This window comes from Alexandromys fortis, unplaced genomic scaffold, assembly GCF_014885135.2.
Source record: "Alexandromys fortis isolate MF-2015 unplaced genomic scaffold, M_Fortis_MF-2015_v1.1 scaffold_13, whole genome shotgun sequence".
Taxonomy (NCBI): Eukaryota; Metazoa; Chordata; class Mammalia; order Rodentia; family Cricetidae; genus Alexandromys; species Alexandromys fortis.
In genome coordinates, this window is record NW_026067908.1 from 10,341,011 (window position 1) to 10,364,943 (window position 23,933).

A 23,933-nucleotide genomic window follows, 5' to 3' on the forward strand; every position below is an offset into this window, starting at 1 on the left:
AAAAAACCAAAAAAAAAAAAAAAAAAAAAAAAAAGAAAGTAGGGCATGGTAATTTACACTTTTAATTCCAGCTTTCCAAAGCCAGAGGCAGGTGGATCTCTGTAAGTTTAATGCTTGCAGCCTGGTCTACATGGTAAGTTCCCCAAAAAGTCAGAACTACATAACAGAGTCTGACCCAAAAATAAATAAATACATAAATAAAAGATGAATGTATTCTTTTTTGTATTTATTGTGCTCTTTTCTCTACTCCCCTCCCTGCCTTTCCTCCCCCCCCCCCCCCCCCCCGCTTCAACCCTTCCCCAAGGTCCCCATGCTCCCAATTTACTCAGGACATCTTGTCTTTTTCTACTTTCTACTTCCCATGTCGATTAGATCTATGTATGTCTCTCTTAGTGTCCACATTGTTAGTCTAAGTTCTCTGGGATTGTGGTTTGCAGGCTGGCTTTCTTTGCTTTGTATTTAAAAACCACCTATGAGTGAGTACATGTGATAATTGTCTTTCTGTGTCTGGTTACCTCACTCAAAATAATGTTTTCTAGCTCCATCCATTTTCCTGCAAAATTCAAGCTGTTGTTATTTTTTTCTGTTGTTTAGTACTCCATTGTGTAAAGGTACCACATTTTCCTTATCCATTCTTCAGTCAAGGGGCATTTAGGTTTTTCCAGGTTCTGGCTATGACTAACAAAGCTGCTATGAACATAGTTGAGCACATGTCCTTGTGGTACGAATGAGCATTCTTTGGATATAGACCCAAAAGTGGTATTACTGGGTCTTGAGGAAGATTGTTTCCTAATTTTCTGAGAAATCGCCACACTGACATGCAAAGGGGTTGTACCAGCTTGCATTCCCACTAGCAATGCAGAAATGTTCTCTTTTCCCCACAACCTCTCCAGCATAAGTTGTTATCAGTGTTTTTGATCTTGGCCATTCTTACAGGTATAAAATGGAATCTCAGAGTTGTTTTGATTTGCATTTCTCTGATGACTAAGAATGTTGAACATTTCCTTAAGTGTCTTTCAGCCATTTTAGATTTCTCTGTTGAGGGTTCTCTGTTAGGTCTGTACTCCAATTTTTTATTGGATTATGTGATCTTTTGGTGTCCAATTTCTTGAGTTCTTTGTATATTTTGGAGATCAAACTTCTGTCTGATGTGGGGTTAGTGAAGATCTTTTCCCATTCTGTAGACTGTTGTTTTGTCTTGTTGACCATGTCCTTTGCTTTACAGAAGCTTTTCAGTTTCAGGAGGTCCCATTTATTAATTGTTTCTCTCAGTGTCTGTGCTGCTGGGGTTATACTTAGGAAGTGGTTCCCTGTGCCAACGCATTCAAATGTACTTCCCACTTTCTCTTCTATAAGATTCAGTGTGGCTGGCTTTATGTTGAGGTCTTTGATCCATTTGGACTTGAGTTTTGTGCATGGTGATAGATATGGGTCTATTTTCATTCTTCTACATGTTGATATCCAGTTATGCCAGCACCACTTGTTAAATATACTTTCTTTTTTCCATTTGATATTTTTTGCTACCTTGTCAAAGATCAGATGTTCAAAGATGTATGGATTGATATCCGAGTCTTCTCTTGGGTTCCATTGGTCCTCCTATCTGTTCTTATGCCAGTACCAGGCTGTTTTCAGTACTGTAGCTCTGTAGTAGAGTTTGAAGTCAGGGATTGTGATGCCTCCAGAAGTTCTTTTATTGTACAGGATTGTTTTGGCTATCCTGGGTTTTTTGCTTTTCCAAATGAAGTTGAGTACTATTCTTTCGAGGTCTTTGAAGAATTTTGCTGGGATTTTGATGGGCATTGCGTTAAATCTGTAAGATGAATGTATTTTTTTCCACTTTTCTTTTGTTGTTTTTTTCTTTCTTTTTTGTTGTTTGTTGTTTCTTTTTTGTTTTGTATTTTGAGACTGGGTTTCTCTATGTATCCCTGGCTGTCCTGGAACTTACTTTGAAGGCAAGGAAGGCCTCACTTCAGGGATGCAACCCACCTGCCTCTGCTTCCCGAATACTGTGATTAAGGACATGTGCCACCACCAGACTTTTTTTTTTTAAGAGTGTCTAAGTTACCCTGGCTGCCCTAAAACTCACTATGTGACCAGGGTGGCCGTGAACTCACAGAGGTCTCTCTCCCATTTCTCCCAAGTGCTGGGATTAAAACTATACACCCCCACACCCAGCAAAGAAGGCTGTCTTAATTTTGATTAACTTACTCTAGAGAGGCTGAGACAGGAGGATTTCATATTTGACTAAACCTGGTCTAAAGCATAAGAGACCAATCTAGGATAGGAAGCAAGATTCTACCTGAAAATAAAGGAACCCCCAGAAAGCCTAGTATAGCTGGTGCTGTACTCCTTTAATCCCAGGATTCTGGATGCAGAGGAAGGAGGATTTCTGTGAGTCTGAGGACAGCAAGGTCCAGGCCAACAGGCCTACTTAAGTGAGACCATGTCTCAAAAGCAACAGCAAAGAAAAAGAGAAAAGCCAGCTTCTTGTCATTGTGCAGGTCAGCTGGGACTTCAAATATATGTCCCCACCTGATGTTCATGTAATCGTGGGGATCTAAGTGGGGTTTTCCTGAATGGTAGGTACCCATTCTACCTACTGGGCTTCAACCATAGACCCTGGTTCCAATGTATTTTGAAACTACTATGTCTATTGTAATTAGATTTAGCTAGGAAAAAAATCAGAATTTTATTTGAATCTTAAGACCACTGTACCCATGTGTTACGTGTCTGTTTTGAGCCACAAGGTAGGAGAGAGGAGAGAGGCAATATTTATGAGTTCCACAGTCTTTAATAAACCACCTTATAAGATATAAACACAGAAGCCACAAACATTTGTTGCCAATTTACAGGTACATTTTTCACCAACCAGGAGTCAGGGATTATGGCTTTCCCTAGGTATTCTATTATTGCCACCTGCTGCTTTTCTGTCGGCTTAGGGGCTCACCTGAATCTACTGATATTTTAAATACCATCTGAGTCTCTGTCATTTTTTTACCAGTAAAGATTCGGGAGTCAAATGTTGGGTAAAAACCTGCTAGATCAGAGAAGCTGAGAAGCAACCAACTGAAATTTCTTTTTGACTAGAGACTCAGCAAGAGAAGTGTCTCTCCACTCACCCCAAACCAAAAAGACCTCTAATCACTAAGTCCCTCCCTACTCTTCCTGTTTATCTCTTTATCCATATTCCTGGCTTCTCTGTGGCTAATTCTGGTCAAGCAGTTGCTGGCTGTGCCCCTGATCTCAGGTTAATTTTCTGAATGCAGTCTCAGAGTTTCACAGTGTTATCAAAGATCCCACGGCAACAGTCAGCTGACACAGAATGTTTAACCAAATAATCTGGTCTTTTTGTTGTTTGGTACAGCCACATTGTCTTAGAGAGCTAAGAGGTATATAGCAGACTGCTTCTATTGTTTAAGGAGAAACTTAAATCCTGCATAGCTATTGGCCAATCAGCTCTTTAATAGCAACAATAGCAATACATATTCAAAGTATACAAAGATTGCTCCATAGCATTTCTTCTTTTTTGTCTAATTAAAGAAAGGTTACTTTAACATAGTGAAATTATATACAGCAAAACAGTTATCAAGTAAGAATTAAAGTTATACTATCCAGTCCATTTTTTTTTTCGAGACAGGGTTTCTCTGTGGTTTTGGAGCCTGTCCTGGAACTAGCTCTTGTAGACCAGGCTGGTCTCGAACTCACAGAGATCCGCCTGCCTCTGCCTCCCGAGTGCTGGGATTAAAGGCATGCGCCACCACCGCCCAGCTATCCAGTCCATTTGTATTTGGAAAAATTAGAGAAAATACTCTATGATTTATCCTATCATTATGAGTCTAAAATTGTATATCTCATTTACTTTTTACCATAACTAAGGAAAACTTTAACTATGACTATCTAGTCTTCCACTCCATCAAAAATCCCCAAAATGTGAAATGTTAACAACAAGGACATCTGGATGCCTGGACACTCACCCAAAGTTTTTCACTTTACTCCTCATTTAAGGACTTTATTATTTAATGTGCATATATATATATATACTTCTTTTCTCTCCCTGTTTAGCACTGTTGTTTTGGTCTGGATCTGTCCTTACTGAGCATCTGTAACCCTTTCTATCTGCATAAGCAAAACCCCAAACCCACCATGCAGCTCACCGTCAGAGCTCCCACTGCTGGTTCAAGACCACAGGCAGAAGCTCGGAGGCACCACTGTAACACAGTATCAATACTTAGTCCATAGCTTAGACTTATTACTAACTAACTCTTATATCGTAAATTAACCCATATTTCTATAAGTCTATTGCTGCCCCGAGGCTTGTGGCTTTTACCTCTCTTCCATGCCCTGCATCCTTTCCATTTAGCTGGAGACCCCTCTGACTCCATCCTCCTTCTTCCCAGCATTTACTCTGCCCCCGAAATCCTGCCTGGCCATTTGGGCCATCAGTTTTTTGTTAACAATGAAAGCAATACACATTCACAGTGTATGAAGATTGTTCCACAGCTGCCTGGGCCCTAAGCATCCTGCCTCACAGAAAGAGTTACAGACTGGCTGGTGCCAGTTCACACACCATCTCCAGCTCCATTAGAACCACAAGAGCTGGCATACATCAGACACAGAATAATCTTTAAAAGAAAAAAAAAGGCTGGCCCTGGTCAGCAGGACAGTAATGTTTTCAGGCGGTGGCTTTGAAAGAAGACACTGTTCTTAGACACATACAGAAGATTTCTAGCAATCCTCCTGCCTCAGCTAACCCAAGGGTATGAACAGGTAAGAGCCACAACTCCTTAAAAGACTTTTGATCTCTTCAAAAACAAGTAATGTTAAAGGTGACCCCCTCCTCAGACAACCAGACTCAGCGTGTCTTGTGTGATCTTTCTATTCCTAATGTAACCGAGGAATAGGAACTAGGGTCCTGCAGGTGACACTGTGACACTTTCGGTGACTCTAGAAGGAAAGCTCATTAAAATCCTACTGACAGACATTTTTCCACATATAACTTTCTTTTTTAACTTATTCTTTGTGTCTTTCACATCACGCGTCCTGATCCCAGCCAACTCCCATACCCTTGATTCTGTCCTCTGTCCCTGCAAACAGCTCCCCTCAAAATAAAATTTAAGATAAAAGAGGAAGAAAAAGAAAAAAGGAAAAAAAATATAGTCATAAAAGCTGCCGTGCGACACAGTGAGGCACGCAGTCAACCCCTTTATCCATACATCTTTACATGCAGGTGTTCATTGCGAAGAATCATTGGTTTGGTTGGAGACCCCTGGTCTCACTACCCTATCACTGTTGGGCCCTCACTGGGACTCTTCCTGAACGTCCCTTTGCTGCCTGTGTTGTGGAGATTCTGTAGCTCTGGGTCCGCAGGACCACGTCCTCCCCACCCCATCCCCACCCCCAATCTGTGTCCCAGCAGATCAAAGATGGGTTGGATGTTGGGTGAGCCAACACGTAACCCTGGTTCTGGGCCTGGGCAGTTGCCGAGTTGGTCCGTTCACTGGCTTTCACCTGTCTTTACCACCAGGGTGCGCTCTCCTGCATTGCCCTGGCTAGTTTACCCCTGGCAGAGATGAGCGAGGGGTGGGGCCATTTCTGCTTTCACATCCTCAGGGTCTGTTCTCCCACACACACACACACACTTTTAGGGTCAGCTCTACCCTGTTGTTGCCCAGGTGTGGTGTAGGGGCCACTCTCCTGAGTGCTGCAGCTGATAAGGGGCTCTCCTTCTCTTATGACCTCAGGGCCAGCTAGCTCTACCACCTGCCTGAGACTTTCATGGGCGGGGGTCTCTCTAACAACATTTCTCTAAACCATAAAAAACAATTAAATAAAATCTCAATATTTTCTGGTTAATTGTATCCACCAATGTACCTGGGTATGAAGGACAGAAGGGCCAATCGAGCCTGAACTGGTTTTGAGGACTCTGATTAAAAGTTCTCTTGCTTCTCAGGTTGACCTCCTTTTATCCAACTATCAGAGGCCTTTATTTGAAGATAGCCTGAAGGTACGTGTTAGCAAGATCAGAGTGCATGATGACCAGACTGGAGGATACAGAGTTCAAAGCCAGCCTGGGCTTCACGAAGCTAATAAGAAAAAGAAAAAAAGAAGGAAAAGAAGAGAACACTGTGGCTTAGACCACAACCCCATGCTTTGTGTTGTCATAGATTTTCTTTCAGCCATCTTTTTTTTTTTTTTTAAGCTTTAGGGCCTGTCCTGGAACTAGCTCTTGTAGACCAGGCTGGCCTCGAACTCACAGAGATCCGCCTGCCTCTGCCTCCCCAAGTGCTGGGATTAAAGGTGTGTGCTACCACCGCCAGCCAGGCGCTTTAAGGAGAGATCAAGAGATGAGTTCCAGCAAATGGTACTGAAGAGGGTTGGTGGGATTGACAGCTAGACAGACGTCACTTGTCCCAAGGTCAGTCTATCTATCTGTAGAAGTCAACTTCTATTAAATCCACCCAGGGATAATAAGACCACTACCACAATTTAAACCCAAATTTGAAACACGTTTTAATTAAATACTGATGAGGTGGATAGACTCTGGCCCAGTCTGTCTCTGGTTCCCCAGATGATGGCTCTGAATCAAGTTTTGTAGCAGCTATTTCCCATCAGGTTCAATCAGGGGCAAGGACACATCCTGACATAGCTCTGGCCCACATCTAACCAAGGGCACATGTGATCAAGCACATCCAGTGCAGATGGGTCAAACAAACTTGTTTAGGGGAGTGAAAACATGTGGCTTATTATCTCCCATAAATAATTGCCCCAGCATTTCAGGAACTATCTGTCCTTGGGCATAAGGCTTGCAGAACAGAAATATTTTTTAATGAATCTCTTAGGCATAGCAATTCAAACTTTAAAAGTAACTTACTTAGTTAGGTTCTCACACATCCAGGACACTGTTCTTTTGTTGTAGGCTAATACAAGTCATATGCTAGTACCTGTAGGTATCGCTGTGGCCCTGCTCTACCACATTGCAGCTCCTTTTCCACTCTCAATAACAAAGGCTACATAGGCTGGCAAGGTACATGTAGGAAGCACCCAATGGGGTCCTCGAGAATTTGGTCCCAGGTAAATCAGAGGCTTCTGTTACCAGATTGGAGGACTGTAGAACTTGGGCCAATAATGGCAAGTGTTTAGAACAGAGTAGAGCAGACACGGTCCTGAGGAATAGGCCTGCCCCGCCTAGCTCACAGAGTAATGTGGAATGAGGCTGGGATTGTGGGAAATGGTATGGAGAGAAGTGAGACAGGGCTGCAGATGCCTCTCTGGCAAAGAGCCTTTTCTAATGCGCAAACATCTGGGGTTTGATTCTAGGCACGGGTGGGGGTGAGGAAAAAGCAAACACATGCAAGGGAAAGCTGGTGTGTGGCGTGTGGATGAGAAGCAGACTGTAGACTGTCTCATCTTCTGAGGATCTCACCCATTCCACACCCAGGATGTGGAAACTCAGGGTGGTCGATTTAGGGGATGTGTCACGTGATTTCTGAAGCCTGTGGGCTGTAAGCCATGAGGGGGTTGCCCACCACAGGTCATGAGACAGAAGCATCAACTTTTTGTTTTGCGCTTTTTTTCCCCAAAAATGGATTTCTCCGTCGCTTTGGAGCCTGTCCTGGAACTAGCTTTTGTAGACTAGGCTGGCCTCGAACTCACGAGATCAGCCTGCCTCTACCTCCTGAGTGCTGGGATTAAAAGCATGCACCACCATCTGCTGGTTTCAAAGCCAAAAGATTCTCCTCTCTGCTGTGGGAAGCCTCTCAAAACCACCCTTTTTTCATTGCTAGCCTGTCCAGTTCCACCACAGCTCTGGTGAATCCATTCCCATGAGAAAGGTTACCTGAAGGGGCCTTGTCTATGTTTGATGGTAAATGTACTGGGCTCAGTTCTCTAGGACTCTAAAACGAGCCTGAAATAGAAAGCCTAGCATGTCATTGTCAAAGGATCTTTGGTTTGCTCACCATTGTGAACCTGTTCTGGAGTTCAGGAGCTGTGCTGGATGCTGCGGCTGACACCTCCTGAGTCAGCTACTCTAAAGACAGAGGCAGGAGGATGGTGTGAGCTCATCCATCTTGTGAATGGATACTGAGGATGTGGCTCAGTTGATAGAGTGTTTCCCTAGCATGCAGGAAGCCCTGGCTTCCATCACCAGCACCGCTTTTGCCAGGATGGGAAGCTTTCCTGTATTCCTAGAAGTGAAGAGGAAGGGAGAGGGGCAATGAAGACATCTGTTCAGCACACTGGCTAAAGAAGGTAGACTCCACAATGGAAGCTGAGCCAGGATGTAACAAGAGACAGGAGCAGAGTCGGGCTGTAGTGGCCTGCTAATCTCAGTATTGGGGAAGAAGAGACAGGCAGATCTCTGAGTCTGAGAGCAGCCTGGTCTACAGAGCAAATTTCAGAACAGCTAGGGAAATCTTGTCACAAAACCTGCTCCCACCCACCAAAAAGGCAGGGAGATTGCAATAAGTTTCAGTTAGCCTGGGGAAAGTGGTGATACCCTGTCCAGACGAACCGTCAGTACTGAGAGCTGTGGCCAGGTGCCAAGAGCAGCTTGACGGCGAATCCTGGAGAATTAGGCAGTGACTCCATAGCTACTGAAAAACCCTGTCTCAAAAAACCAATAATAATAATAATAATGAAGAAGAAGAAGAAGAAGAAGAGGAAGAGGAAGAGGAAGAGGAAGAAGAAGAAGAAGAAGAAGAAGAAGAAGAAGAAGAAGAAAAGAGTGTGGACCTGAAGGGGGGGAGGGGAGGTAGAGAGAAACTGAGAGCAATAGAGGGAGGGGAAACTGTAATCGGGATATATTGTATGAGAAAAGAATCTATTATCAATAAAAAAGAAGAAAGAGGGGGAGAAGGAAAGGGGAAGAAAGGGAGGCATGAAAGAAAGAAAGAAAGAAAGAAAGAAAGAAAGAAAGAAAGAAAGAAAGAAAGAAGGAAGGAAAGAAAGAGGGAAAAGAGTCAGGGCAGTGGTGGGTGGTGGCTCACACCTTTAATTCCAGCCCTCGGGTGGTAGAGAAGGCAGATATTTGTTACTTCAGGGCCAGCCTGCTCTACAATAGTGAGTTGGAACGGCAGCTCAAAAAAACATTTAAAATAAATAAATAAATAAATAAAAGTAGAAAAAGAAAAGCCTGGCAGAGCAATTTTTCTTTTAAGTTAACAAAGATCCATTTCTTTTTTTCATTTACATATTCTTGAATTTTTCCTTTTTTTTTTTCTTTCGCTTTTTTTTTTTTTTTTTTTTTTTTTTTTTTTTTTTGGCATAGAGCAAGGAGCCTAGGGAGTGGTCTAGCCTGGCCTTGAATCTTGGTTCCTCCACCCGTCTCTAAAGAGTGGAGGGGCCTGGGGGTGGTGGCGCACGCCTTTAATCCCAGCACTTGGGAGGCAGAGGCAGGCAGATCTCTGGGAGTTCGAGGCCAGCCTGGTCTACTAGAGCTAGTTCCAGGACAGGCACCCAAGCTACAGAGAAACCCTGTCTCGAAAAACAAAAAACAAACAAACAAAAAAAAGTGGAGGGATTGCAGGTGTGTACTCCTGGGCCCCATTGGCGGAGTTCTGAGGTCTCACCCAGGCTTCACATGACGAGCACTCTGCCAACTCTTTTTGTTTTGATTTGTTTTTCCAGACAGGATTTCTATGTGTAATAGTCCTGGCTGTCCTGGAGCTTGCTTTTGTCTCCTGAATGCTGGGATTAAAGGTGTGCTCCACCATGCCAGATCTAAAACCAGTCTCTTAATGTGTTTGTGTGAGGTGCAAAGTAGGAACATTCAGCGTCACCTTGAGCTTCAAATGCCTCCCTTGGCTGCTGGAGGGAGGGTTGTGAACACCCTGTGTGAACACCCCGTGATCCAACTTGGCAAGAACTCGGGCACTGGGATTCAGACAGTGACTCAGACTCCTCTTTGATTGCTTTGGGCTTTTCAGTACTCACTGTTAGCTTATTTTACACATCTCTTTATTGTATGTGCATGAGGGTATGGCCTGCACGCATGTAAGTGCACAACACGAGTGCACAGTGCAGTGAGGTCAGAAGATGCCATCAGGTCCCCTAGAATTGGAGCTGTGGATGGTTGTGAGCCACCCTGGGAGTAGTGGGAACCAAACCTGTGTCTGGACTGCTGAGCCATCTCTCCTAACGCCAAGTTACTCAGGTATTTTTGGAAGTCAGTACACAGGCACAATAGCAGTCTTTCTCTATTCTTTATATCATGTGTTTAATTTCTATTTACTTTTTACTTCTTTCTTCCTTTCTTTATTTCGTTTTTTGAGGCAGGGTTTCTCTGTGTGACAGACCTAGCTTGTCCTGGAACTAGCTCTGTGGACCAAGCTGTCCTTGAACTCACTGAGAAGAGCGGGCTTCTGGAGTGCTGGGATTAAAGGCGTGCCACCACGTGCCTTGTGTTTAGTTCTTAGGGCAGTGTTTCACCCAGCTGCTAAAATGTCCTTGAATTCCTCCTAATTCTCCTAATTTCAACTACTGAGCTGTCTTCCTAGCCCTTTGCTCAAGTGGATTTGACAATCCTCCTCTTTCCAAGTAGGGCTCCCGTAGTACAGGGTACTCGGGAACTCACCAAGCATCCTGTGTGGTCCACCCTTTTCCCAGACATTCTTCTTGAATGGCTTTATTACTTCTGGAATTTCGGGCTTTGAGACACTGACTGCAGCCAGGGTGGTGCAAGCTGACAATTCACTTCCTCAGACTCTAAATGCTGCCTGTGGCCCAGCTCACAGGGTGCATCCGGGGGATGGGATTGGGGAACAGTGGGAATGGGATTGAGAGGAGCAGCGACTAGTCAGCTGAGACAGCAGGGGACGTGTGTGTAATTGTGAGTTTCCCCGTGCCGTCTGCCAGGGCTTTCTTTTTTCTTTTTCTTTTTAGACTTATTTATTTATTTATTCATGTGTACAGTATTCTCAGTATTCTGTCTGCATGTATGCCTGCAGGCCAGAAGAGGCACCAGATCTCATTATAGATGGTTGCGAGCCACCATGTGGTTGTTGGGAATTGAACCTTTGGAAGAGCAGGCAGTGCTCTTAACCACTGAGCCATCTCTCCAGCCCCCTTTTTTTCTTTTTCTTTCTTTTTTTTTTTCCTTCAGTTTTTCAAGTTAGGGTTTCTCTGTCTTTGGAGCCGGTCCTGGGAACTAGCTCTGGTAAAATCAGGCTGGCCTTGAACTCACAGAGATTTGCCAGCCTCCACCGCCTCCGGAATTAAAGGCATGCGCCACCACACCCCTGAGTGCTGGAATTAAAGGCACGCGCCACCACCTCTAAAGACTCTACCAGGACTTTCATGACTTAATTTGTTTGTGTGGTGGTGGTTTGCTACAGAGGTATGACTAGGCCCTTTAGTGATTTCTTTGATAGGGAGGAAGAAGGGCTTCCTAAGCCTCAGCCTGAAAAAGTGTTCTTTCCAGAAGCAACCCCTAGATTCTGGATCCTGAGGATCTACAAGAATGAGTGACCTAAGCCAAGCCACACACCTACAGCAGATACTACAGCACCTGCTGAAGGAAGAGGCCTTCGCCATCAATGCTCTAGATGACCTGCCCTTGCAGCTCTTCCCTCCACTCTTCAAGGAGGCCTTCACCGGCAGACACACTAACGTCCTGAGGGCAATGGTGGCAGCCTGGCCCTTCCACTGCCTCCCCATGGGGTCCCTGATGAATATCTCCCACACAGACACTTTGAAAGCTGTGCTCGATGCGCTGGATTTTCTGGTTACACAGAAGGTTCGTCCCAGGTAGGTAAGACCCTTCTAATGGTGCTACAGGTCCAGTCAGGGGACAACCGGAGAGAGGGAGAGTGTAGTCATATGCCGATCTGAGCTTTCTCACTGTACCAGCATGGAGGACTGCAGGGCCTTTTGTTCTTTTGCTTTTCGAGTCAGGGTTTCTCTGTATGGCTTTGGAGCCTGTCCTGGCACTAGCTCTGTAGACCAGGCTGGCCTCGAACTCAGAGATCCGCCTGCCTCTGCCTCCGAAGTGCTGGGATTAAAGGCGTGCGCCACCACCCGGCAGGCCTCAGATCTTGTCCCAGAAGGGACAAAAGACAGTCAGGTATGGAGGACAGCTTAGTTCTGACACAGCCTCAGAGTGAGCCTGTCCCTGTGCTTCCAGGCAAAGTGGGATCAGGTAGGACTCACGGGAAGCATGGTGCGGGAAAACAGAACTGCGGATGCCAATGGGGAAAAGAGCCCTTCCCAGAGGATGAGGCCATGGGCGTGATGCCCAGCTATGAAAACCAACAGTTACATATGAGACAGTGGAGGATGGGAAGTGAGGGAGATGTGGAAGAAGAGCAGACTATGTAGGGTCTGATCCCAGCTCTTGCTGTTTCTACCTGTTTTCCAAGGAGGTGGAAACTCCAAGAGCTTGATTTTCGGAAAGTGCACTCGGACTTCTGGGACGGACAGGCTGGAGGCACAGAGATCAGCTACAGCCAGCAGGTCCTGAGCCAGGAGCAAACTCAGGCGTCCGATCCACAGTGCGCTGTGAAGCAGCCCTTGAGGGTGTTAGCTGATTTTGACCTGTGCGGGGAGCATCTCAGGAAAGCTGACCAATACCTGTTGAGGTGGGCCAGGCTGCGGAAAGGCTCGGTGCAGCTGTGCTGCAGGGAGCTGAAGATCGGAGCATCCCACGTCTCCACTGTCCTAGAGATCCTGAGCATCTTAGACAGAGACCGTGTCCAGGAGTTGGAACGGAATTCCTGGTGGCAATGGGGAATCCAGGCCTGGCTTGCACATTTCCTCAGACAGCTGGGAAATTTTCTGGGAATCTCCAAGACTGTCTTCAGCGGTGACTCGGCTCCACCAGACGTGAAGAGCTGTGTTACCGAGCCGGTTCCACAGTTCTCCAACCCTGACGGTCTCCAGCGTCTCTATATGAATAGCATCTACTGTCTAAAGGGCAACTTGAAGGCATTGCTGCGGTAAGATGGGACGATGTCCTGCAGACCAGAGCAAAACGTTTCTCTGTGCCCTGCAGATAGGGGAGGGACCCTTGGTATCTGACGGGCACAATGGATCCAACAGGGCTGGAGACCCCGTGAAAGAGTGGCCGCCTGCCTCTGTGTTGGTGTGGGAACGGCTGTGTGGGGCATCAGTAAGGGGCTGAGAAGCTGGAGCAATTCCTGGCACTAACACTGAGTGCCAGAGGCTGGGGTGAAGCACTGTGAATGGGGATCAAGTCTGCTGCTGACGTCTGTATCCAGAAGGTCTGCGGAGATACCCCGAGTACGTAATTAGGTCTTTAATTGGTTTGTTTGTTTGTTCAATGTAGCCCTGAGGGGGCCAGTACTGGGGATTTTGGCTTTAGTAAAGGAGTGTCAGTGTGTACATCCTGAAGCAATCCCACTATGATGTTGACTGGCCTTGGTGTAAAACACTGTGACCTGAGTGAGAAGGTATTGACAGCATCCTAATGTGCCTGCCTGTCGAGTAGTGAGACTGAACTTGAGCAATGCTAACCCGCCCATCATAGTGTCGACCGCGGCACAACGCTCTCCAACTCCACTTGCAAGAGCTCATTTCTTGTCTCTCCCTAGGTGCCTGAAAACCCCCTTGGAGAACCTGTCCATCACTCACTCCCAGCTCTCGCAGGCCGACTTGAATCATCTACCCCTGAGTCTAAACCTACATCAGCTCATACACCTGAACCTCAGCGGTGTGGTACTGTCCCATTTCAGTATTGAGCCCCTCTGTGTTCTTCTGGAGAGAGTCGCAGCCACTCTGAAGACCCTGGAATTGGAAGGCTGTAGGATGAAGGTCTCCCAGCTCAGTGCCCTCCTGCCTGCCTTAAGCCAGTGCACCCAACTCACTAAGATCGACTTCCACGACAATGACAGCTCCATGGCTGTCCTTCGGGACCTTTTCCACCACACAGCAAACCTGAGCCAGCTGGCCCTGGAGCTGTACCCTGCGCCCTGGGAGTGCTTTGATGACGAGGATCTTGTCCTCGAAGATAGACTTGCCAGACTTTGTTCTGAGCTCATGGATCTTCTCCGAGCCATAAGGCATCCCGGATCTGTCTGCTTTGCTGCTGGTGCTTGCTTTGTGTGTTATGACTAGAGAGCAGACATCTTTGTGGACAGAGGGAGAGGGCTACTGCTGGGCACTGGGAGGTGACCTCCAAAGGAGGGGGGTGTCATCAAATAGACGCAGAACGTTGTGGGAGAGAGGGGATTAGGAATAATGATGTGGCAGTTCAGTTGGAAGGGGAAGTTGCCATGGAGAACAATGGGACCATGGAGACAAGTGACTTAAGAGCCAAATAAAATTTGGTATTTCTAAAAGAAGCTTCCAGCAGTATCTATTAATGAAGTAGTTGTTCCTGGGTGGTGGTTTTGATTCACTTGTCAGACCCTGAAAAGGTGAATGCTCACCATCTGAGGTCCTTTTTTTAAAAAAATATTTATTCATTATTATTCAATATTCTGTCTGTATGCCTGCAGGCCAGAAGAGGGCACCAGATCTTATTACAGATGGTTGCCGGGAATTGAACTCAGGACCTTTGGAAGAGCAGGCAGTGCTCTTAACCACTGAGCCATCTCTCCAGCCCTCTGAGGTCCTGCTTGGTCACTATTGTCTCCATCCCTTATCTGTGAAAGGAAGGAACGAAGGAAGAACTTCCTGAACTAAAGGGAACCTAACAGATCCATAACAATGAAGAAATTCATATGTAATAAAAATCTTTCTTGGACAGGCGGTGGTGGTGCACACCTTTAATCCCAGCACTCGGGAGGCAGAGGCAGGTGGATCTCTGTGAGTTCGAGACCAGCCTGGTCTACAGAGCTAGTTCCAGGACAGGCTCCAAAGCTACAGAGAAACCCAGTCATGAAAATAACAAAAAATAAAAAATCTTTCCGACTAAAGAACATCCCAGGCCTGATGAATTCATAACAGAATTTTAACAGACATCCAAATGAGTACTATAGTCAATCCTTCTTAAACTATCAAAACAAAACAAAGAGCCAGCCTGACTGTAACACCAGATAAAGGGACAACAGCAACAATAAAATAGGTGACTATCCCTCATGAACATAGGTCCAGTGCTTTCGATGCAATACTTGCAAACACAACACGGGCATACATAAAAAAGACCATCCACCATAAACATTTATCTCTGAAGCAGCAATGTTTCAACATACCCATGACTTTTAGAGGCAAAAGTCATTGAATTGATATAATAGAAGTGGAAATAGCCTTTTACAAAATCCAACGTGCCTTATAGCTAAAAATCCAACTCAGCTTCTTGTTAGGGAGGACTCCAGGTTCCCGCCATCCACCTCAGCCCTTTCTCAGTTGCAACAAATTTATGTGGTGTGTTTGTGTTTTGTTTTTGTCTTCTACTACAGCTGTATTTGTTCTGATGCAACTGCAAAAAGCCCTTTCAGATACTGTGCGAGCGAGAACCTCATCCCTTTCACCCCAGGTCAGATGGAATTCTTTACACCAGTCCTCTGTTTTCTCTGTTTCCTTTGATGCGCTGTAGTTCCCTGCTGCTTCTGCTGGCTCACTTTGGAGCAGCGCCCCCTGGCGGTGGGACAAGGCACTGTCCCCCCCCATCAACCCTAAACCTACTTCCTCTCACTGGATCACTGGCTCTCAGGTTCCTACCCCTCTCTCTTTCTGTGAAGCGTCTCGGTTTCACTCTGCAGCCAACTGATCCGGCTTATTACTTTTTAACGCTTATTTTTCAAATGTCCAAGAATGCATGGGAGTAATCTCTTGATCCACTGCAGCAGATCCTGCTCAAATTCCCCTTCTGCTAAATGACCAAAGGACTTTCCTCTTCAACAGACCTAGGACTAACCCCCTCTTGCCAATGACTCTGCTCAGCTCAAAGCAGTTAAGAAGTTGATGTCGCTGTTTCCCGCTTCTTTTTTGTTTGTTTGTTTTTTGTTTTTTGTTTTTCAAGACAGGGTTTCTCTGTAGCTTTGTGTTTCCCACTTCTTTTGAGGCTCTTGCTCCCCAACTCTTTCTGAGCTTATGGATCTTTGCAATGATAGAATGCCTTGGCTATAAACCAAGATGCCTAGGAAATTACAGACAATCTTGCTCCGCAGTTACTGGGCAGCCCAGAAAGGAATATCTGTCTCACCTGAGCAGACAATTTCAGGGAGGAGAGGCTGCAGGAGAGACCTGGGCTACAGCTGCAACACTTTCCTCATTCCCAGCCCCCACACCGCCGAGGCTCGCAAGCCTACAAAGGACCACAGCCAGCTCTTTTCCCCTGGCAGTCCCCCTCATTTCCTATGGGAGAGAGGCTGTCCTTCACTGTGTACTCGAATGCAAACAGTCCAGTCTGCTGAAGGTCAGACTCCAGTCTTTTTCTGCCTTCTCTCTTTTTAAGCTGACTCATAAATCCTACACTTTCAAGTTATAGGTATTTACCAACTGGATATGAAGAAAAGCTAATGTTTTACCTGTACTATGATAACTATGGCTAGTTAGCAATAATGGATTGTTTATTTCAAAATAGCTAATTGAGAGCATTTCACATGTCCCCAACACAAACTTAAAATGGCTGAAGTGATGGCTCTGCGGTCACCATGATCTGACCACTGTTTGTCAGACGTATGTATTATCTGTCACACTGCACCCTATACATGCACAAAATTCCTAGGTGTCCATTACATTTTTAAAGATATTTTAAATCGAGGCTGGAGAGACGGCTCAGAGCTTAAGAGCACTGGGTGCTCTTCCAGAGGTACTAAGTTCAGTTTCCAGAAACCACATGGCGGCTTGCAGCCTTCTATAATGAGATCTGGTGCCTTCTTCTTGTGTGCATAATAAATAAATCTTTTTTAAAAAGATATTTTAAATCAAAGGTAAAATAAGGATATTCTCAGACAGTATCTAAAAGAATTGATCATTGTTGATCCACACTATAAAAAAAATACTAAAAACTTCACTGAAGGGATACTATACCAGAGAAAAGAAAGCTACAAGAAGGGATAGCATTTCAGAAGTCCAGCCAGAAAGACTAAAGAGAAAATAAAACCTTGAGTTTGATGTTTATAAAGTACACAGAAACTACCGGTTGTGGGGGCACAGGCCTTTAATCCCAGCACTTGGGAGGTAGAGGCAGGTGAATACCTGTGAGATGGAGTGCAGCCTAGTTTACATAGTGTGTTCAGACTAGTCAGGACTAGATGGTTAAAGTCTGTCTCAAAAAGAAGAGGGCTGGAGAGATGGCTCAGCCATTAAAGGCAAGGCTCACAACCAAAAAAAAAAAAAAAAAGAGGGGGGGGGGGGAAGGAAGGAAGAAGGGAGGGAGGGAGGGAGGGAGGGAGGGAGGGAGGGAGGGAGGGAGAGTTGCACAGAAACCAAAATATCAAACAATAACAAAAAAGGCAGGAAAGGAATTGTTACACATCTGAGAAATACAAATTAAGAGTAGAAACAACAACTGGACAGTCACAAAGCCGAAAAATCCTGAGTGATGGCATGTGATCTACAGAGCAAAAGGGGCAAAAGGTGGTGCTGATGCAATCCACAGCTGTTTGGCAGGAGGTAACAAAGCTACATCAGATCAGAATCTAGGCAATCTTGTTTCTAGGTATCCCCACAAGGAGAAACACATACAAATTTATGAAGCTATGTGCTGAAAGTCTCTGTAGCAACATGGTATATCCAAGAAAAACTTTGGTCACAAATATAAAAATTAATTACAACAAACTGTTAATAGTCACTAAAATTAAGGAAGGAGTGTGGTGATAAAAACCAAATGATTTAAACATGAAAATGTGGTCAACTGCAAGTTAAAGTAAGTATAAAAAAGATACATAAATCAATTTGAGTTGGGTTTAACACTTGCAACCAAGTACTGAGAAGTAATTTTGCAAAAATATGTGTCAGAATGTAATTGTCTGTGAGAATGCCCATTTCAGAATTGCTAATATGAGGTTATAAATCATCTAGATATCCTGAAGTTTGAGCTGTTAAAAATCATTATGGTTTTAAGAGTCTTGTCTTTTAAGATTTATTTTTAGTTAAGTAGATGGAGGGGTATGGGTACGTGAGCATGGATGTCTGCTGAGTTCAGAAGAGGGTGTCAGGTCCCCAGGAGCTGGAGTTAAGGCAGTTGTGAGCCTCTTGAAGTGGGTGCTGGGGACCAAAGTCTAGTGCTGTGGGAGAGCATCCAGTGTCAGCCACCGAGCCATCCCTCCAACCCCTAAGTCATCTTTATAAAAGGATACATTGTAATTAGTAAGCAATCACTAGCTGTTACTCTAATTACATAGTAATCCTAATTGTATAAAGCTTTTAAGACACATGGTGGGGCTGAGAATAGGTCTCAGCGGTAGAGCACTTGCCTAGCACTAGCAAGACCCCAGGTTTGATCCCTTCCCTGAAAGGACACACCCACCACCGTGTAATGATAATAGAGGAGGTTTGGGGACTGGTAACTGCTGACTGAGCATCAAAGGAAGCCATTACTCTTTACCTTTTTAAATTAAAAATAAATGTCAGAGCACAGTTTAAAATAGCAAAAATGCAAAATACTAGAAGCCTAAATAACAAAGCGTGATAATGACTCATTCCAAGAGAAGACTAAACACGCCAACAAAGAGCTCTAAGGGAATAAGATGGTTAACCTTTCTTAATGATTCGGGTGGGCATCTTTCATCACAGGTGGTAGCCATACTGCTAGAGCCCAGTGTGCATCTGGGTAAGTGGGATTCAGTGACCATGAGAAGGATTTTAGATCTTGGAGTTTCCAGACTCCTACCAGATGCGAGACGAATGTTCATAGGAATTCCAAGGCTCATTCAAAGGCCAACAGCAGATATAAACTTTATATTAACTATTTACATAAACTATAAGGTTATGGGTAAAGTAACCAAGTAACCTAAGTCCACAATAATTCTCCTTTGACTTTCACCTCTCAGGATCCTAACCCTGATCCTGCACAATGGAAAGATGAAATCATATGTCTCTGTGACTATGATGCTAACCCTCAGACCTGTGAGGACACACAGAGAAGCAGGGTAATACATCTCCCAGTGCTTAGGTTTATAACATTTATTATCATACAAATTCTCATGAAACAGAAAGACTTCCTTGCCCAGAACTTAGACACAAGTTCCAAGAGTAGAAGATGTACAATATAGGAATCTCACTACAAAATTAAACATCTTCCAAGTTCATTCTCAGGTCCATGTTTTTTGGATAAATATTTTACTTACAACAAACCCACTTAGATCTTTGTAACATTGAAATTTAGTGTTACGCATCTTCTGCTCTGTGTAGTTTGAAAAATAGACATTTTCAAGTGCAACTTTCCAAAATAAATACTGATAAATTTTATATAAAAATAATTTATTCGATACAAACCCCATCCATGGAATCCACTTCAGGTTGCTCATAGAAACCTGTGTCACAGTGTCTCAGTTGTAACCCGTTGGAGTTTAAGTTGCTCACTCAACATTGACGATGCATGCAGAAGCCTTGACTGTTACAAACTCAAGGCTCAAGGGAGTAAACTCGCTGCCTGGGTTGCCTCCGTCTCACAGATGGCTCTTCACAGGCTTTGTAACTACACCAAGGGCTTTCCCACCTGCAGCCTGAGCTTAATCATGCTATGGTGCGCCATTTTCATTTTGTGCTTTAAAGTCCGGGAACGGGTTTTTCCGAGAAACTACTTCAGAGCATTAAAGCAACTATTAAGATGAGTGTTGGAGGATGAACAAAGATAAATTTCCTCTGAGAGTCACCCGGTATCAGAGATCTGCTCACATCCACGGGAAGGGACATAGAGCTGTAGGCGCAGCAGCTCTTGATTTGTCTATCTGCTGCCCACGCTCCCGATGTGCATGCCTCTCAATTCTCCCAGCCTAAAGTTTATTTTCCTGCGGTTCTCGGTAGCTAACGTCAACACTACTAGAGGGATGTGAACATATGCTTGGCATTGGCAGGAAAGGGGTTAATTTTACAGGAAAAAGTATGAGAAGAATTGCCAGACTGACAAGGCAAAGGGCAGAAATCCTAACTTCAAGTCCAGGCTCTCCCACTGGCTTGGGAACTTTACCCAAATCTTTTTTAGAAAGAAAGGGACCTCTCTTGTCAAATGCAGAGCATCTACAGAAGGAGCATAAGGCTGCATTAGGAGCCTGACTCTCAGAGAGACAGTGCGGCTTCTGGTTTTTCATCTTTGTTCTTCGGAGTTTGGGTGTTGATCTAGGAAACATAAAATCCTGCCATTGCTAATACATGATTTCTCTTCTCACTGTTTGGAGTGAGCCATGGCTCACACGATGAATTCACTTTCTATAATTGAATTTAAAGAGAGTGGTTGTTTTTCAGTTTGAGACCTTTAAAAGACATAGTCAAAACTCCACAGTCATCGCAGGTTTATTTTGTTGTTGCTCTTTGGGTTGTTTGCTTTTTGCTTGGTTGGTTGGTTGCTTGGTTGATTGGTTGGTTTTTCAAGACAGAGTCTTTCTGTGTAGCCCTGGCTGTCCTAGAACTCACTCTGTAGACCAGGCTGGTCTCGAACTCAGAGATTTGCCTGCCTCTGCAATGACACGAGGTCTGGAATGACAGGCATGCACCCCCACTGTCCAATTTCATCACAAGATTTTAGAGGTCGAGTGTGGAAGTTGTTTCTCAGTGAATTAGAGCTCTTGGCAGGCTGACGTGAGGCTTGGGGTTAACTCCAAACACCAAAGATAAGTTCAAAAACTACTGAAAAACAAAACTCCAAAATTCATATTGAACTTCTTGATCCCTTAAACATTTATAGGAGCCTTGGAAAGAAAAGTGGGATTATTCTGGGTTATCAAACATCACATATTTTCCCTAAATTTTACAAAACTTGATTTAGCAACAATTTTCACAAGGACCCAGTGACTAGCATGCAGCAACAGTGAAATCATTTTTCACAAGTGGAAATCAGAACCCAAGTTACTGGCAATAAACTTGACATTATTCTGTGGGTACCCATAAGCCAAAGCCTGCAGCTCAGTTCTGCTCTGACTATGACGGCAAATGTCAGTCAATCTTGCCAATGTGATTTGTGTTCTTAGAAGGAAACTCATCTTGGCACAGCAATGAGCTCACATTCCTACGCTCTTCCTAGACTCCTCTAGCCCAAATGCGCACAGTATCAACGCGCTCCCATTCCTATGCTGTCCCTAGACTCCTCTAGCTCAAACCGGCAGCATTTCAATGACTGCTGGATCTATGAATTCACTGGCACCCACACACCATTTTTGCTCCTGTGCTGAACAAAATACCCATTGGTTTCTCTTACGCACTGATCTGGGCCCAGAAAGCCCAAAGCCACACTTTCCCCGCAGACATGCCCAGTGGTTAATCTCTAGTTATACACTGAGTGGGGAAAAATTTTAAATTTCGCACCTTTCCTATACTATACCTTCAATTAATAGGCTTTAGCAATAGGCAAATATTAAAAGTGATAGATTTCAATTTCAACATGTAATAATTTATTACTGAAAACCGGTGGAAACAAAAATTTTCCTGTATCTTTGCACAGAACACCAACTGTGCTCTTCGGCCTTCTCATGCCAGAGCAGGCATCAGCTGACGGTAGGATCCTGGGCCATTTTACTAACTCAGGGCATATGACAGTTTCATTGAACATGAAGTCTGGGAAAAAAAAATCTAATTACGGCCAAGGATCTGTCTTATCACTTATCGCTGCTCACCATGAAGCTATGGCAGGGCGGGATCTACTTAGGTTGATGGTAAAACCAACACCCCAGTCTCAGGTCAGCATGAAAGGCTGCTGACGCTCGGCAGTACGTTAGCATACCGTTAGCACTAATGTATTCACTCTGACGATACTGATACTCTTGGAATTCTTCTTGATAGTGGACACCTGAACGTGCAGGTTTTTTTTTTTTTTTTACCTGATTTCTTGTTTGCTAGGCTGTCTTTGCGTCATCTTGCTACATCAAACACTGAAATAAATAATACATCCCCACATCGGTTTTCAAGTCCAAGACTAGGTCTCAATTATTCAACCATCACCCTGTTTCCTCTCACTGGGTCTTCTTTGATAAGATCAGTTGTTTTGATTTCAAAGCAGGGCAATGTAAGAGCTAGGTCTAAAACTCAGTCAGTAGCATTTAAAAGATGCAAACTAAATCTGAATTCTGGTTCCATCGATCATTAAGTCTGGGACTTGGGACAAATGACTTAATGGCCTTATCCTTGGCAGGGGATAATGATACAGCAAAAATGTGGAGCCTGTCCCTCCTGCAGTCACTGCAGTAAGCAAGTTAAAGTACGCAAACTGTAGAGTACAGCGGTTGCTTTAACTAGTGATAGCCAATGAGGGGAGAACTAGCAACCGGGTGGAGACAGAGAGCGACGGTGACCCTAGAGAGGCATGCAGTGGCATTTGGCAGTCCCTCAGAAAACAATCACTCCCGTGTACTCTAGTTGAGGCTGGCACCCTGCTCTCCAGGCTGCTCACACTGCCATCCCAGTGCTGGTGACGAAAGTGTCATTCTAACAGAAACTTGCCTCCTTCGTCGCGGATCCTGGCTTTGCTGCAACGTGACGGGCTAACCCGTCCCTCTTCAAAAGTGTAACTTCTTAGAGTAGGGTTCAATTCTCTAATTATATTCAACATTTAATGGCAGGAGACTTCAAAGAACACAGTCGGGTGGTACAAAGTACAAACATGTCACACACGTCCGAAGCACACAAGGACACCTGGCCAGTTTAAATGTGCACGTGCCCATGTGTGAAATTGCACAACACAAGACAATTCAAGGTAAGGCAAAAAAAAAACTCCCTTGAGACAATTATATCTCAGGGATCTTAGAAGTAAGAGACCACCCCGGTCTAGCTTGACAGTATATTCAATGAGAGTCCATCTACATTGCTAGACTCATGAAGGCTTCCTTCTCTGTTTTGTCTGTGTTAGTGAGAGAAGACAGACACAATTAATTTGGAAACAATCATTTTCACACTAGACTCTGACGCTTGTCTCCCACATCCACAGCAATAAAAGAATATGTTACACATGATACGCCCTACGAGCACACAACACTAGAGACTGCTTGAGCGAGATTACACAGTGAGGTCACACATCTTCGTCTCCAGTATCTTATGACTGTGAGCGGAACAGGTTTGAAACTGCGGCATGTAAGGTACGAAGGTCTTCTTAGCGGAAGTTCCTAAATTCAAGTTATTTTCTACAAAGTGTGAGCAACTCTCCTGGAGGATTCGGATGTCACTAAACAGACAGTGGGCTGGGAATGGGCACAAGACTCCTGAATCGTCAGTCAAAAACATATCAGTCTCTCTTTTTTTGATGGAGGTGACCCCTAAATAGTAGATAGACTTCTCACTCGGATCTTCTTCAGGGAAATTCCCTTCCAGTTCCAAAAGTTCATCCAACCCCGAGGATGAAACTGGTGGAGAAATCGTGTTGGGTTGCTGATCTGATAACAGGAAAAATGCCTGTGCCTCTATCTCCCAGGAGCTGCCAGGGAAAGATGCTCTCAGTGGGGAGTGCTCGCTGGAGATGCTCTTGCTGACAGAACCGTGTAGAAGCTCTTGCTCTTCCTCCGTTTCAACCGTTTTCGAGTGGCTGACGAGCGTTGCATATTTCACTGAGGATTGTCTCTGACATTCATCCTCACAAGTTACCTGGGTGCTTGGAGCCCCAGAGAAGGTGGCACTGTTACACTGGTCACTAACACAAAGAGAACCTCTCTCAGGGTCTGGCGTGGTCAGAAGAAGCGAGACCATAGCTGCTGGTACCATCTCATCTTTATTTTTCCAAGCTGGATCGACGCTGATTTCTTCTGAAATGGGTTCGGGCTCCAGAAGAAGAGGACCAAATATCACTGACTCTGCATGCTTGGTGAAAAGATGCTCAAATGTTTCCGGCTAAAAGAAAAGACACATTTTAATGTTCAGTTTGCTACAACTTCCATTCTTTCACACTT

The 23,933-nt window shown here is 44.6% G+C and overlaps 2 protein-coding genes across 2 annotated transcripts in view; one reads left to right on the forward strand and one right to left on the reverse strand.

Annotated features, from left to right (window-relative positions):
• The first annotated feature begins 11,458 nt into the window (after positions 1-11,458).
• On the forward strand, positions 11,459-14,070 carry LOC126498093 (PRAME family member 12-like). Its single transcript, XM_050136444.1, has 3 exons — positions 11,459-11,745; positions 12,357-12,932; positions 13,548-14,070. Exons 1-3 carry the CDS (start codon positions 11,459-11,461, stop codon positions 14,068-14,070), a joined length of 1,386 nt encoding a protein of 461 aa, XP_049992401.1.
• A 4,929-nt stretch (positions 14,071-18,999) lies between these two features.
• Lepr (leptin receptor) overlaps positions 19,000-23,933 on the reverse strand; it is an 84,215-nt gene continuing 79,281 nt past the window's right edge. The window contains exon 19 of the mRNA XM_050136268.1: positions 19,000-23,874. Coding sequence (XP_049992225.1) covers positions 23,050-23,874 — 825 coding nt within the window. The 3' untranslated portion in view covers positions 19,000-23,049. The remainder of the gene's footprint in view (positions 23,875-23,933) is intronic.

Coding starts and splice junctions, on each gene's coding strand:
- LOC126498093 (XM_050136444.1), top strand. CDS start 11,459: ATGAGTGACCTAAGCCAAGCCACACACCTACAGCAGATACTACAGCAC. Junction 11,746..12,356: donor ACACAGAAGGTTCGTCCCAG/GTAGGTAAGACC, acceptor CTGTTTTCCAAG/GAGGTGGAAACTCCAAGAGC. Junction 12,933..13,547: donor AACTTGAAGGCATTGCTGCG/GTAAGATGGGAC, acceptor GTCTCTCCCTAG/GTGCCTGAAAACCCCCTTGG.